The 12,925-nt window shown below is 42.8% G+C and overlaps 1 protein-coding gene across 2 annotated transcripts; it reads left to right on the top strand.

Annotated features, from left to right (window-relative positions):
- Positions 1–2,065: 2,065 nt before the first annotated feature.
- On the top strand, positions 2,066–12,658 carry nars1 (asparaginyl-tRNA synthetase 1). 2 transcript variants are annotated; one of them, XM_041960887.1, is made up of 15 exons: positions 2,066–2,212; positions 3,364–3,446; positions 3,808–3,873; positions 4,334–4,426; positions 4,645–4,734; positions 5,678–5,756; positions 5,944–6,014; positions 6,728–6,814; positions 7,597–7,818; positions 9,164–9,363; positions 9,536–9,671; positions 9,792–9,905; positions 11,092–11,223; positions 11,699–11,830; positions 12,046–12,658. In XM_041960887.1, the coding sequence occupies exons 1-15, from the start codon at positions 2,191–2,193 to the stop codon at positions 12,175–12,177; spliced, it is 1,659 nt and encodes a 552-aa protein (XP_041816821.1). In that variant the 5' UTR covers positions 2,066–2,190; the 3' UTR covers positions 12,178–12,658. The 2 variants fall into 2 exon arrangements, with proteins under 2 accessions (XP_041816821.1, XP_041816820.1); XM_041960886.1 differs by having other exon boundaries at positions 2,066–2,233.
- Positions 12,659–12,925: the final 267 nt, after the last annotated feature.

Here is a 12,925-nt window from a genome sequence, read left to right as displayed (position 1 = left end):
TGCTTTCTGTGGGAACCAGCGAATGTGGCACTGGTAGCAGTTCACAGCATCCTGGACGGTGCTTACAGCTCCACGGCTGTTAATTGTACCACCAGGTTGCACGAAGAAGGGAAAATGTGTGCATGTACAACCCTGCATATACTGTACACACAGTAAAAACCCAATATGTTACAGCAGAAATCCATTCACCTAGAGGGCACCATGATTCATCTTACAGAATCAAGCCAATGAAATAATTCAAAGAATTCCCGGGCCTGTGTCTCCACTGCAGGTATGAAACTGTCGGCAGCCAATGGCAGTGCTGGGAATCCGACTGACCCTAACTGTTGACATCTGTATTAAAGCATAATCAGTGAATGGGCCAATCCTTATTGTCTTGTTATTTCTGGCCGCTGTCCTCACTCAGGCAAACACCCAAAATGCAACTGAGTTCAGTTTTCAACTGACACAGTTTTAATCCCCAATTAAAGGAAATATGAACGTGAGTTAAGATGGGCCACATCTACGATTGTCAGATGATTTTTCTGTGGGTAGCAGCTAACGATCAGAGGGATCCACTGTGTTTATATTAAAGCATATCGAAAAAAACATGCACCAAGTCATTAGGGTCTTCATAAACTGGTAACAGCAGCCAAAAAATCAGTTATTGTTGGTTTAAGTCTGTTTAAAGAACAAGGTTTTTACAGTAAAGTTCTTGGCTTTCATGGTTCGTGCTCTTGTCGAACAGCATCCTGAAGTCTCTTTTTTTGGGCAGACAGGACAGGAGACTGCCCACACTGCTGGAGCAGAAGGCTTTGGTTGGAGAAGAGACAGGCATGAGTTGAACTAAACGTTCCCTGTCCAGGAGATGTCTGTTCAACATCAACAATCATCATAGTCGCAGTAAATTACTATGTGCTTAGTTATTCGTTTCTATTGACATATTAACAGTAACATAGCCCTGGCTGTCTAGACAATAAACGAGCTGAAGACCACATCCAGCACCCCTCCCCAGAAGTCTGTTCTGTCACGAAGTGGATGACTGTCTACATTAAAAGCAGCACATTGGAAATTGGAAATCAGTGGAAATTCATGCAGTATTTGTACAGATTCATTTTAGATGTTGGACTAAAGAGAAAATTGTCCATTTGTGCATTTTAGAGAAGTAAAAAGTTCTTTTTTTTTTGTCTTTTAAGTCACACTCAATGAGTCTTAGTCCTGAGTCAGGTCATCTTTAAATTATTTTTTAAATTTTATTCACTTTATTGATCCCAAACTGGGAAATTATTCTCTGCATTTCACCCATCACTGTACTTGAAACAGACACATGCACATGCAACATGCAGTGAACACACAGGGGCAGTGGGCTGCCGCATCAGGGGGAGCTGGGTGCCTTGCTCAGGGGCACATCAGCCAGCTAACTTAGGGGGGAGGGGATGCTCCACCACACCCATGTTTCTCTGCCAGTGCGGTGGGGGAAACGATCCGGTGACCCTCCGGTCACAAGCTGCTTCTCCAACCTCTAGGCCATGGCTGCCCCCGTTCTTGTTTTGTGTGATAGATTTTTGAGCTCTTTGTGGTTTAGCTCCCTCTTATATTTGTGAACTTTACTCAGGGGAGTAAAGTTAAAGATTAATCATTAATCCACATATGGCTTGACAATAAATGAGTAAGCATAGACTGAACACATGCCATCTCTCTGTTCCTGGAATCATATGCAGCAAAGTGTTCAGCAAGACATGATGAAATGCCTCCTACTGATGGATGCGGTGACTATTCCTTATGGTCCTTGTATGCAATGTTTCAATGGGGCTATTTTTTTTATTTTTACACCTACTTTACTACATTATCTTTAGTACATTATTTCTTAAAAAGCTAAAAACCAAAAAAACAGATTCGTCATAAGTGCTGTTTGAAATGATGAAAGGAGGAGCATTTTTTAATGACCAATCAGTGAACTGACGATCAAACGCACCAATCGGATTTGCTTCTGTGGAAGAGACGATTCCACGTTCGCCAATCAGCGCTGGTGAAATGCCGAGCCACTTCCTGTCCTCTTCTCTCATACAGCGTGTTTCGGCTGATGCAAAGTTACACTTCCGCCGTTCAAGAGTCACCACCTCCGGTCGTGTCCGGGGTTTCATTTCCATTTCTTGAATAGAAATTAATTGGTTCCCCTCCTCAGCGGACTGTCATAGTACCTGAGCTGACATGGCGACGGACATAACTAAAGGTGTGGATCAAATCTCCGTGGGTAAGGATGAAATTAGCTTAGGTAAAGCTGGCCAGCTAGTGAGCTAGCTCTCAAAGGCGCACGTCGTTCATATTGCATCAGTTGCAGTGATGTTAGCAGTTAGCATGCTGCACGCTGGCATTTGTTTCTGTAGGTCTCCGGTTCGATATCCTTTCTAACGGAGCAGGTTTACACAGTCACTGAACTTACGTACGACAGCCGAGTGCCTGGCAGTCGGACAGACGGAACCGTAGGCTAACATTTAGCCATGACAGCTGTCAGTTTGCAATGCTGCAGCTAAGGGGCTGCGTCAGTCAGTTTACTCGATCAATGAAACCGACCTCGCCTTGTAATTTTTCTTTAAAGTCAACGGGTGTTGTAATACGGTCAGCCTGGTCGCGGCCTGTAACATATTTCACCTAATTAAGATCAAAATGGTGGGTGTGCTTTCACTTTCAATTCACCGCGTGGCACAGGGTCACATAGTCGGGGTCCACCCAGAGACACCCATGTTTGTAATGTCCCAAGCAGGATACAAAAGAAAAATAAAGTTTGTATGTTCTGTGGGACTCGCTCATGGACCGACGAGGTCCAACCTTTCGGTGACACTTTGGGAAAAGCCCCCTCCTGTTTCAGGATGATCACGTTGTCTGTCTCTGTCCAGTCAGGCAAAGCTGCAGATGACTAAAAACTTAAAATGTCTCCAGTTTCGTTATTATTCACAGCCTGACTCATCCGTCAGCAAAGTGGTGATAGTTCATTGGAAATAGACTCAGGGAGAATCACTTTTCTTTTCTTTTCATTGAGCATCAGGAGGGTCCTTGTGGAAGCTGTGTTCTTGACTTGATGCTGAGCCGTTCAGAAGCACAGCAAACTGACATCAGCCACGAGGTTCATTGTCTGATGGACATCTGATCAAGTTTGCAACAATACATTAGTCAGTCTTTACTGAGTAACCTACCCTGTCTTGGCACTTAGCTAAAGCTCAGCAGTTTCTTCTGAAGAACATATAAATCTAATCATTTCATAAAACATGTAGTTTTCAGCCAGTGTTGCTCAAAAGGAAGTAAATGGTACAAATGGAAGGTTCCCACAGGTATTTTCTAAGACGGGGAGGGTGTGCTGTGTCTCACTCTGCCGCTGTTTTACAGGTGAGCTGTATGTGTCGGACAAATCTGGCAGCGACCAGGACGGGGATGGCACAGAGCAAAAACCCTTCAAAACTCCTCTCAAGGTAAATGATCATGTAGCTTAAAGGACCACTTTTCTTAGTCTGATTGTATCCAGGCAGGTGTTGCTTAAAATGCTTCATGCTACAGGATTTATCTTTAGCAGTAGTGTATATATTAATAACAACAACAATAATAATAATATTCTTTATTTTATAGCACCTTTCTTTGGTTACTTGTCCAAAAAGGAAAACCAATCCAGATCGAATAAGATTTAAAACAACATGATGCAAATACAGAACACCAATAACCAGGGATAGTAGAAATAGTAGTGTGGATATTATGGATAATTGCTCCACTGGTTGATGCACTAAGATGTCATTGTTTCATTGCATCTCATTGTTTCTTATGAACAAATCCTCACAGGCTCTGTTGTTTGCTGGGAAGGAGCCGTTCCCGACCATCTACGTAGATTCACAGAAGGAGGGAGAGGTTGGTTTGAGAACATCTTTTTCTCATTTCTTAGTTTGCACGTTAATCCTTATATGTCTTTGCTACATATAAAGGAAATGACTCTGCCTTGTTTTAAATGGAAAAGAAATCTTCACTGTTTCCCACACTGTTTTGAGTTTGCAGGTGTTATTCCAACCAGAGCTGCAGCGTTCTTTTTCACTATGTTCATCTTTCACTTCAATGATGTCGTCACTGTGGTCAGCTGCTGCAGTGTTTCAGGTCACGACACAGTGCATAATCAATAGATCGCCTGGAGTAGACCTCAAAAATGTTTAAAGTAAAGAAAGAGGAAGAAGATAAAACATGAACGTGTAATCCACCATCACTGGGGGCCACAGAAGAAACCAGCATAGTTTACATGTTGCTCTTTTTTAACACAGGTTCATTAGATTTTCCTTTGTGTCTTCGTGTTTGAGTTTCTTGTCCTTCCTATCCTCAGCAGTGGGCAGTGATCTCAAAGACGCAGATGAAGAACGCAAAGAAGGCCTTTAACCGCGAGCAGGTGAAGTGTGATGCCAAAGACAAGAAGGAGGTGTGTGTTCTACCGTTCTCTTCACAGCAGCTCCTGCCAGAGCAACATGAAACAGATTTGGTTTGGTTTCTGGGCGGCTTCATGTTATTACCTGTTTGTTTGTTTTTTTCCTCTGTGCAGTCGTTTCACAGTGTGCTATTCTAGTTGAGCTCTAACACTAGTACTTCTTTATGACCAAGAAGCAGATGTAGCATCTTTCCTCCATGTTTGTTGTGCAGGCAGAGGACATCGAGAGGAGAGAGAAGAACCTGGAAGAAGCCAAGAAGATCATCATTGAGAAGGACTCCAGCCTGCCTGAGCCTGAAACCGTCAGTTCACATCTCATGTTGTGTCTAAGATTAAATCAGTCGTGATGCACTCGTTGGGTGTTGGTGCACGTAACCACATGAACTTTTCTTGAAATGATTTTTTACTAACACACATTTTAGCCTATTTAGCATTTCTAATCAATATATAAGCACGACAATAGATGGTTTATATTACACTGTGTATAAACAGGTATGAATGCTTGATGACAAGAACATGTTTATACTTGTGTTCATAGCTCATGAACATGTTATCATTTAACACATAATTAAGAAATCGGTGTTAAAATGTATTGTAGGCAGTTTGTGGATGTAGTTCAACAGAAGCAGCTTGCCTGGCTCTAAAGCTCACTGATAAACACGATGGACTCCAGTCTTTATGCAGCCTTATATTTAATTAACAGATATGAGAGAGGTGTCAGTCCTCTCGTCGTAATTTCCGTGCATCATCTTTTTAAATCATTTTGATCTGTTTTGAAAAGGGCAGCATTAGATCGTTATGAAGCATTCTTTTACTGGAGTTTCATTATCGGCACCAAATCAACATCTTTTTTTTAATACCTTACTTTGAGAAATATAAATACGTTTTTCCCTTACATTCATCTAACCATAGTATAGTTGACATGTTACATATTTGTAATGTAACCAGCTTTGACATTGGAAAGGAGAGATTTCAAACTGCATTTCTTTCCTAAACCATTCAGTCGTCTTGAGCTGTAAGAAGCCAAGTCGTTTATCTTCAGAACAAGGGTGGGCTTTGCTTAATGATGATCAGTGTTTTCTAAACACAAGCAACACACACTCTCTTAAACCGGCAAAATGTCCCAATCAGGAACTGTCTGTAAGTAAAGAAGATTACATCTGACCAGAAAGTCAGTGCCAGCTTTCATGACGTCGTTGCCTTGTTGTTTAATGACTGAAGTCGAGTGTTAACTGTGTTTTGCAGGTTAAAATTCATCTTCTGGAGGCCAAGAGAGGCCAGAGAGTCAAAGTGTTTGGATGGGTTCATCGCCTCAGGAGACAGGGTGAGGAGCCTGACACGTGACAATAAAAACAGGTCCACGTTTTGCTTGTAGCTCTTCATAAACATCTGTTTGTTTGTCTTCATGACTCAAACTGCTGAGCGTGACGATGGTTTTTGTGGCAGCGCTCACATTCAGAATGTCTTGATTGACAGAAAGTCCTTCACTGTGTGTTTTCTGTTTCCATCAGGGAAGAACCTGATGTTCATCGTGCTGAGAGATGGAACTGGTTTCCTCCAGTGTGTCCTGACTGATAAACTGGTACGGCCTAATAAATGACCATTTTAGGATTTTTACAGTGAGTTACATCACTGTGCTGTCATTTCGTCTTCTATCATGTTATATTCAAGCTAAGGCACAATTTTTATTTTCTAAAAATGTGTTTATATGTGTATGAAGGGGAAACAATAGTAAAAAGTATAAAATATAGAGAAATACAACTGAAACAAAGCCAGTTAGTCTCAGTAATTGTGTTCTGAAATGGAATTAAATTCTCTAATCTTTCAAGTGAAATGTTGATGGTGATTTTGACACAAAGTAGCATGTTAAAGAACACGTGTGCAGGATTTAGTGAAATATAGCTTCACCCCTCCCTTTCCAAGTGTGGAGGACAACCTATGGTGGCAGCGAAACTCTCAAAAAACGTGAAAGACGCTCTCTAGAGGGAGCTTTTGCTGTCCAGTATTTGGTTTATCCATTCTGGGCTTCTGCAGAAACACGGAGGTGCAACTTTTCAGTGTAAATGGAAGATGACCTGCACCGTCTGTAGATATAAAGAGCTCATTCTGAAGTGAAAACACAATGATTCTCATTTTCAGGTGATTATACACCATGAAAACATAATTAGGAATACACTATTCAATATCTGCCAATGGATGGACCCCCCTTAATCCTCCACACTGGCCCTTTAACAGCCATACTGTATGATGTTGATGCTAACTAACACTGACTTATTTTCTTGTTTTTGTCTTCAGTGCCAGTGCTATAATGGCTTGGTGTTGTCTACAGAGAGCACTGTAGCTCTGTACGGGACAGTCACTGTGGTTCCTGAGGGGAAACAGGTAAACACACCTGCTGCTCACTGTACGACCCACATGTAGAGCACAGAGTCTTTTTCTAACAGCACGAATGTCCCCGAAGAGTCAAACGTTCAGCTGTGGAAACTGATTCAGTTTTTTTTATTTCTAGAAGCGATTTGGCGTCAGCATCATTGAATGTAATTACTTTGAAAACAGTGATTGATCCCTATGGGATGATCTCTTGTCATCCCAAAGCCCTTCTTTCCCAGAGATGCTTTCCCTTTGTGAAGTCTTTGTCCTGGACACGCTCACATGTAAAAAGCTGATTAGAAACCAGCATTCTCCAAGAGAGAATTAGCAAGGAAATGAGATTTCTTCAATTCCCTACCATGATTGTGGAAAGCAGTTTGTTGCAGTTTTTCTCTGTTGTATATCATTGGGAATTAAATATCTTTGGGATTTGAACTGTAAGTCAGACAGAACAAGACATTTGAAGAGGTATCCTCGAGCTCTGGGAAATTTGTTGTGCTTTTTTTCACTATTTTGTGACATAGAAAGTCAGAAAATATTGAAGCAATAGAGAATAGACAGACAATTAACAGTTAAATTGAAAAGATTCATATGAATGAGAAGAGAATAATCATTTGATACAGCTCTAAAGGACCCACAGCTGAAGAGGTAGACTTGGTTCTGTTTCTGTTTAGACCTAACAGTTAGTTTGGAAAAAGAAATGGCTGAACTTATCGTCTTCTTCAATGTCACATGATAAAATAACAAAATGATGCAAGATTTGTCTTCAGAGAGTCTTTGTCTTTCACTCCCAGGCGCCTGGAGGCCACGAGCTGCACTGTGACTTCTGGGAGGTGGTCGGCTTAGCTCCGGCAGGCGGCGCCGACAACCTGCTGAACGAAGAGTCGGACGTGGATGTCCAGCTGAACAACCGACACATGCTGATCAGAGGAGAGAACGTCTCCAAGATCCTGAGGGTCCGATCCACCGTCACACAGTGCTTCAGGGACCACTTCTTCAGCCGCGGATACTACGAGGTGAAGCACACCAACTGAAATGACCAAATTCATCCCTCGTTGCTGTCAAGTCTTTTTCAAACGTGTTGTTGCTAGATTTTACTTTGAGAGTAAAGGCTGGTATCCTGTAGGATTCAGTTCCAGGTTGATAAAATAGCTAGACTGGTTAGCTCCAAGGCTAACTTTTTTTTCTTTAATCTAACTTTTCTTTCTCTCCTTGCTGCTCTCTATGTATAACAAAGAGCAATGCACAAAACATCCAGTCAGACTGCTGCTCTCACAGGCTGAAATGACTGATGTCAGATGGCAGATTATATCGGCTGCAGCCAGAGCTTGAATTGTAATCAAAGAGGTGACAGGTGGCTGAAAGTTGAAGTGTTGGCCATCACTTCAATGAACAATGAACTAACAGCAGTCTTGGAGTGCGGCTTTTTAATTGATCCTGCCTTGGGTTGTGTGCAGCTGAAAAGCCCCATTCTAAAAAACTATTTTGCCTGCTGGTGAATTCTAAATGTGTCCTGAAATCTCCTCAAATTATTTGCCTTAGTGCAGTTTTGCTGGAGTGAACCCATTTAAGCCCGCAGGCTGATGGCCGCTTTCCTCTTGCACAGCTACTTAGTTTGAGTTGGCAACATTTGATCTGCTAATGTCTGCATGTAGCTTAGGTTTGCAGTCTGTAACTGATTTTGTTATCTAATATATTTGAATGAGTGAACAGTAGGAGTTGGCTTCGGTAGCGTATTATCAAACATGAATGCAGTACCAGATCTGCTTATCTAATCCAAATCCAGTCAGATCCCTTGTTGACTGTGTGTAGATTTATCTTGAAGTTATAATCCTTGAGATTTCTGTCCTAGTTGAGTTGCAGACTCAAGTGTGGTTTAATACTACAATAAACACTCTTTGAGTAGGTACTTTGTCAAAAGAAGTGCAGCTGTATCTGTTTACAGTGCAGCCAGACAAACTCATAATGCTTTCATTAAGAAGTCAGTCAATAATAGTTACAGGTACAATGCAGTTTCAGCAGGACACAATAAAAAGAGTTATTAACTTGGTGAGGAGGTGAGGAGCTGCAGGTGACAGGCTGCATACCAACGAGTCAATGAGCTAAGATTATATTTTAATACTTATCAAATAGCAACAGTAGCCAACTGCAAATGAGAAGTGCCTTACATGAACGTTTTGTGTGTTGGTCTGTGCAAATCAGGGTGAGGGGACTCTCATCAGATCACCCTCAGAGCTAAATCCAGCCGTCTTCCCAACCTTAGTGAACGTATATAACTGTTGAGTCTGACAGAACATACACACACACAGCCTCTGGATCACAGGCTCTTGAACCACTGTTTGTTTGTGTTTCTGTCTGTAGATCACTCCTCCGACCTTGGTGCAGACTCAGGTGGAGGGCGGCTCCACGCTGTTTAACCTGAACTACTTTGGCGAGCAGGCCTACCTGACACAGTCCTCCCAGCTGTACCTGGAGACCTGCATACCCGCCCTGGGCGACACCTTCTGCATCGCCCAGTCGTACCGGGCTGAGCAGTCCCGCACCCGCAGACACCTGTCTGAGTGAGGACGATGTTCAACACTTTATTTTCAGATTACATTCAAGTAGCGATAACAATGATGATCACATAGCCATACATCAGCTTCTACAGTGCACGTCCCCATACCATACAGCCATCATTAGCTGTTACTAAGCCACCCTAATTCTGATTATTCATTTATTTTCCACGTTCAGGTACACTCACATCGAGGCTGAGTGTCCCTTCATGTCCTTTGAGGATCTGCTGAACAGACTGGAGGATCTGGTGTGCGATGTGGTCGACCGAGTGCTCAAATCCCCTGCTGCACAGCTGCTCTACGACATCAACCCTGTATGTCACGTTTTTTCTAATATGTTTGTGTGTGTTGATGCTAAAATGGTGATCTTCATAAGCAGATGGATTTCATATTTGATTGTATTTGTATTTAATGGTGTGTCCCCCCACCCCCAGAACTTCAAACCCCCCAAGAGGCCGTTCAAGAGGATGGAATACACTGAAGCCATCGAGTGGCTCAGAGAACACGACATTAAGAAGGACGACGGCACCTACTACGAGTTTGGAGAGGTGACACACACACACACACACACACACACACACACACATATTAGAACATTGTTAGCAGAGCTCGTTGTGACACACACCTTTATTAATAGCCCAGAGTCCACTTTGACTTCATCAGCAGTCGTCTTGTAATAGTGTTCGGTTAGTTTTTACATAGAAGTTTTATTATCTAAGTCCAGTTTTCCAGTAAGTCAGGGTTTGTGGGAGATACACATACAACAACAAGAGCAACAAGTCAATGCATAACACCAGTTAGCCAACATTAACAATGACACATAGTGAAGCGGTGCACATAAAATGTACCACAGGCAGAAGAAGCTCAACAAAACCTTACTTTAATCAAAGTTAACGAAAATATGAGGGTGTTTCTGCAATGATTCTACTTTGGGCATTTGTAAGAGAATAAAAAAAAAAAGGGCTGAGACATCCTCACTTTCACTTCTGAGCATGGATCCTACATTTCCCATAATTCAACTCGACAGCACCTTTTCATGAGACCCTACCTGCCTGTTAAACACAGCAGTCTCTCAAACTCCACTCCAGTTTGTGCCTCCAGGGCTAACTTTGATGACATCACTATGGCATCACTTGGGCCCTTACTTGACAAAGCTCCTCCAGCACCACATAAGACACTAATCCAGCTGTTTTCACAGACTGAGCAGCATGACGAGTAAACTTAACTCCACGTGTAAACTGCCCCTTTAGTGTGGTCATTGATTGTGGCTGAATGTGAATCAGTTGTAGTTAAAGAGCTGCTAGTTGAGTCTGTGCTGCTCTCAGTCTGAAAATTGTTTTCTCTGTTGACCGTCTGTGGAGCTGCAGATCATCAGATCCAGTCGGTAAGATCTCCGCAGTTTTCAGACTCACCTGTAGGGGGCGTGGCTGTCCTTACTGTCGACTGGAGCTGTGCAGTGTGTCAGAAACATGTGTCCAACACTTCTGCTCAGATCTGTGTTCACAGTGCTCAAGATGGTTGTGTCACCTCCTCATTACAACAATACTTTGTTGAATTTCATGTTTTTTCACATATTTAGTAATTATTAGGCAGCTTTGTAAACGGAAGATGTGTCTGCAATAACAAGTTTGAGGAAATTGCCCCTCTGACAGAGTTCTCTAAAGTCTTAACTTTTTAGTGGTGAAATTCCCTTTTAGTTTTTGCGGCCTCATTTTATACTTGTCTCACTCGCAGGACATCCCTGAGGCTCCAGAGAGGCTGATGACGGACACCATCAACGAGACCATCCTGCTCTGTCGTTTCCCTGCTGAGATCAAGTCCTTCTACATGCAGCGCTGTGCCGATGACAGACGCCTCACTGAGTCGGTACGAACCTCACGGGTCGATCTTAAATCTGTTTGAACTTAGAACTAAGAACCTGAATGTGTGTCAGGGTGCTGTGTGGGACTTTCCCAGAAGGCTGACATTCGGGTGGAGGTGGAAATTTGCCAAAATGTCTTTTGGACATCTTCCCGAGGAAAGAAATGAATTTGAAGTGGATGAGTGATAAGAATACAGACAATTAACCTACCGACATCACTCTAACCTAAATGGAACAGTAACCCTTGCAGCTGATGTGTGGAACCAAGACCAAGTCAGAAACTGGGGCCTTAAAGTGATACTCCACCTAAAGACAGAGTCTGTGTGTTACATTAAACCCGCTCAGGAAGCCTTGAAGTCATTTTCTAACTGAAGAGCTGTCTGAATGTCTCATCTGGTGTGTGTGTCTGTCTGTGTCTGTGTGTGTGTGTCTGTGTGTGTGTGTCTGTGTGTGTGTCTGTGTGTGTCTGTGTGTGTGCAGGTCGACGTGTTGATGCCAAATGTTGGCGAGATCGTCGGAGGATCGATGCGTATCTGGGATGCTGAGGAGCTGCTGGAGGGATACCAGAGGGAGGGAATCGACCCGACCCCCTACTACTGGTACACTGACCAGGTAACAGAACACTGAGTGCTTCTTTTCCATTAACCTGGAAAGGAATAATATTTTGTTTAACTGTATTAGAACTGTAGAAATGTAACCTGTTGATTCTCCAGATCTGTCTTGAATTTGCCTGTTCGTATTACAGGGCGCCTTTCTTACTGTGGAACTGTGTTATAGTAAAGGTTAGTGTTTATTGACAGGCAGGTGTGTGTGTGTGTGTGTTTCAGAGGAAGTATGGCACATGCCCTCACGGGGGTTACGGTCTGGGTCTGGAGCGTTTCCTCACCTGGCTGCTGAACAGACATCACATCCGAGACGTCTGCCTGTACCCCCGATTCATCCAGCGCTGCCGCCCCTGAGCACTGACTCACTCTCTCTCACACACACACACACACACACACACACACACACTTACACACATTCTGACCTGGCATGTGGCATAAAATGTGTCGCTACAAAATTAATCAAATAACAAAGAACTCTGTTTTGTCCCTTTTGCTGTTTTATCTTCAGTAACCGCCTTACTTCTGAACAGTAAACTGCATGATTTCTCACCACAGACAGTTCCCTGCTGTGCTCCGCCTCAACTCTTAACAGCTTCCTCCTGATTCGCTCTGACTTGAAACCTGAATCTGATCAGATCTGCTTGTGTTCATGTTGGCTGATTATTTAACCACTAATCAACTATATAACTACAGCCATCAAAGACAAGGAACAGAGACATGATGTCTTTCTCACAAGTAGTAGATTGTTCTCATAATTACGAGATTTTCTTAGATGGATGCAGTGCACTTCTGTAGAAAACATAATGATTACAGAGAGTTCACATCTCCATGATGTCCAGAAAGAGATCAGTCTGTGCACATGAATCCCACCTTGGTGATTTCTGTATGTTAGTTTTGATGTTAAAACAGAACGGGTACAATACATCCCGGTCGTGATTAATGCAGCGCTGCCACACACACACACACACACACACACACTCACTCTGTTGGTCCCATCATTATACTGAGCGACCACCACCCTGACTCATACTTGGTGGTTGGCTCATGGTAATACTGTCACTGATTGCGTCAAATCTCAATTAAAAAACATCAACTATGCCGA

The sequence above is a fragment of the Chelmon rostratus genome, chromosome 19, assembly GCF_017976325.1.
Source record: "Chelmon rostratus isolate fCheRos1 chromosome 19, fCheRos1.pri, whole genome shotgun sequence".
Classification (NCBI taxonomy): domain Eukaryota; kingdom Metazoa; phylum Chordata; class Actinopteri; order Chaetodontiformes; family Chaetodontidae; genus Chelmon; species Chelmon rostratus.
Note: the sequence above shows the minus strand (reverse complement) of the source record. Positions and strands in the feature narration are given on the sequence as shown.

Excerpts from the sequence above, each read along its gene's own strand:
- nars1 (XM_041960886.1), top strand. The coding sequence starts at position 2,191 with ATGGCGACGGACATAACTAAAGGTGTGGATCAAATCTCCGTGG. Across the intron at positions 3,874-4,333 it reads ATTCACAGAAGGAGGGAGAG|CAGTGGGCAGTGATCTCAAA; the intron begins GTTGGTTTGAGA and ends TCCTATCCTCAG. Across the intron at positions 9,364-9,535 it reads ACCCGCAGACACCTGTCTGA|GTACACTCACATCGAGGCTG; the intron begins GTGAGGACGATG and ends TTCCACGTTCAG.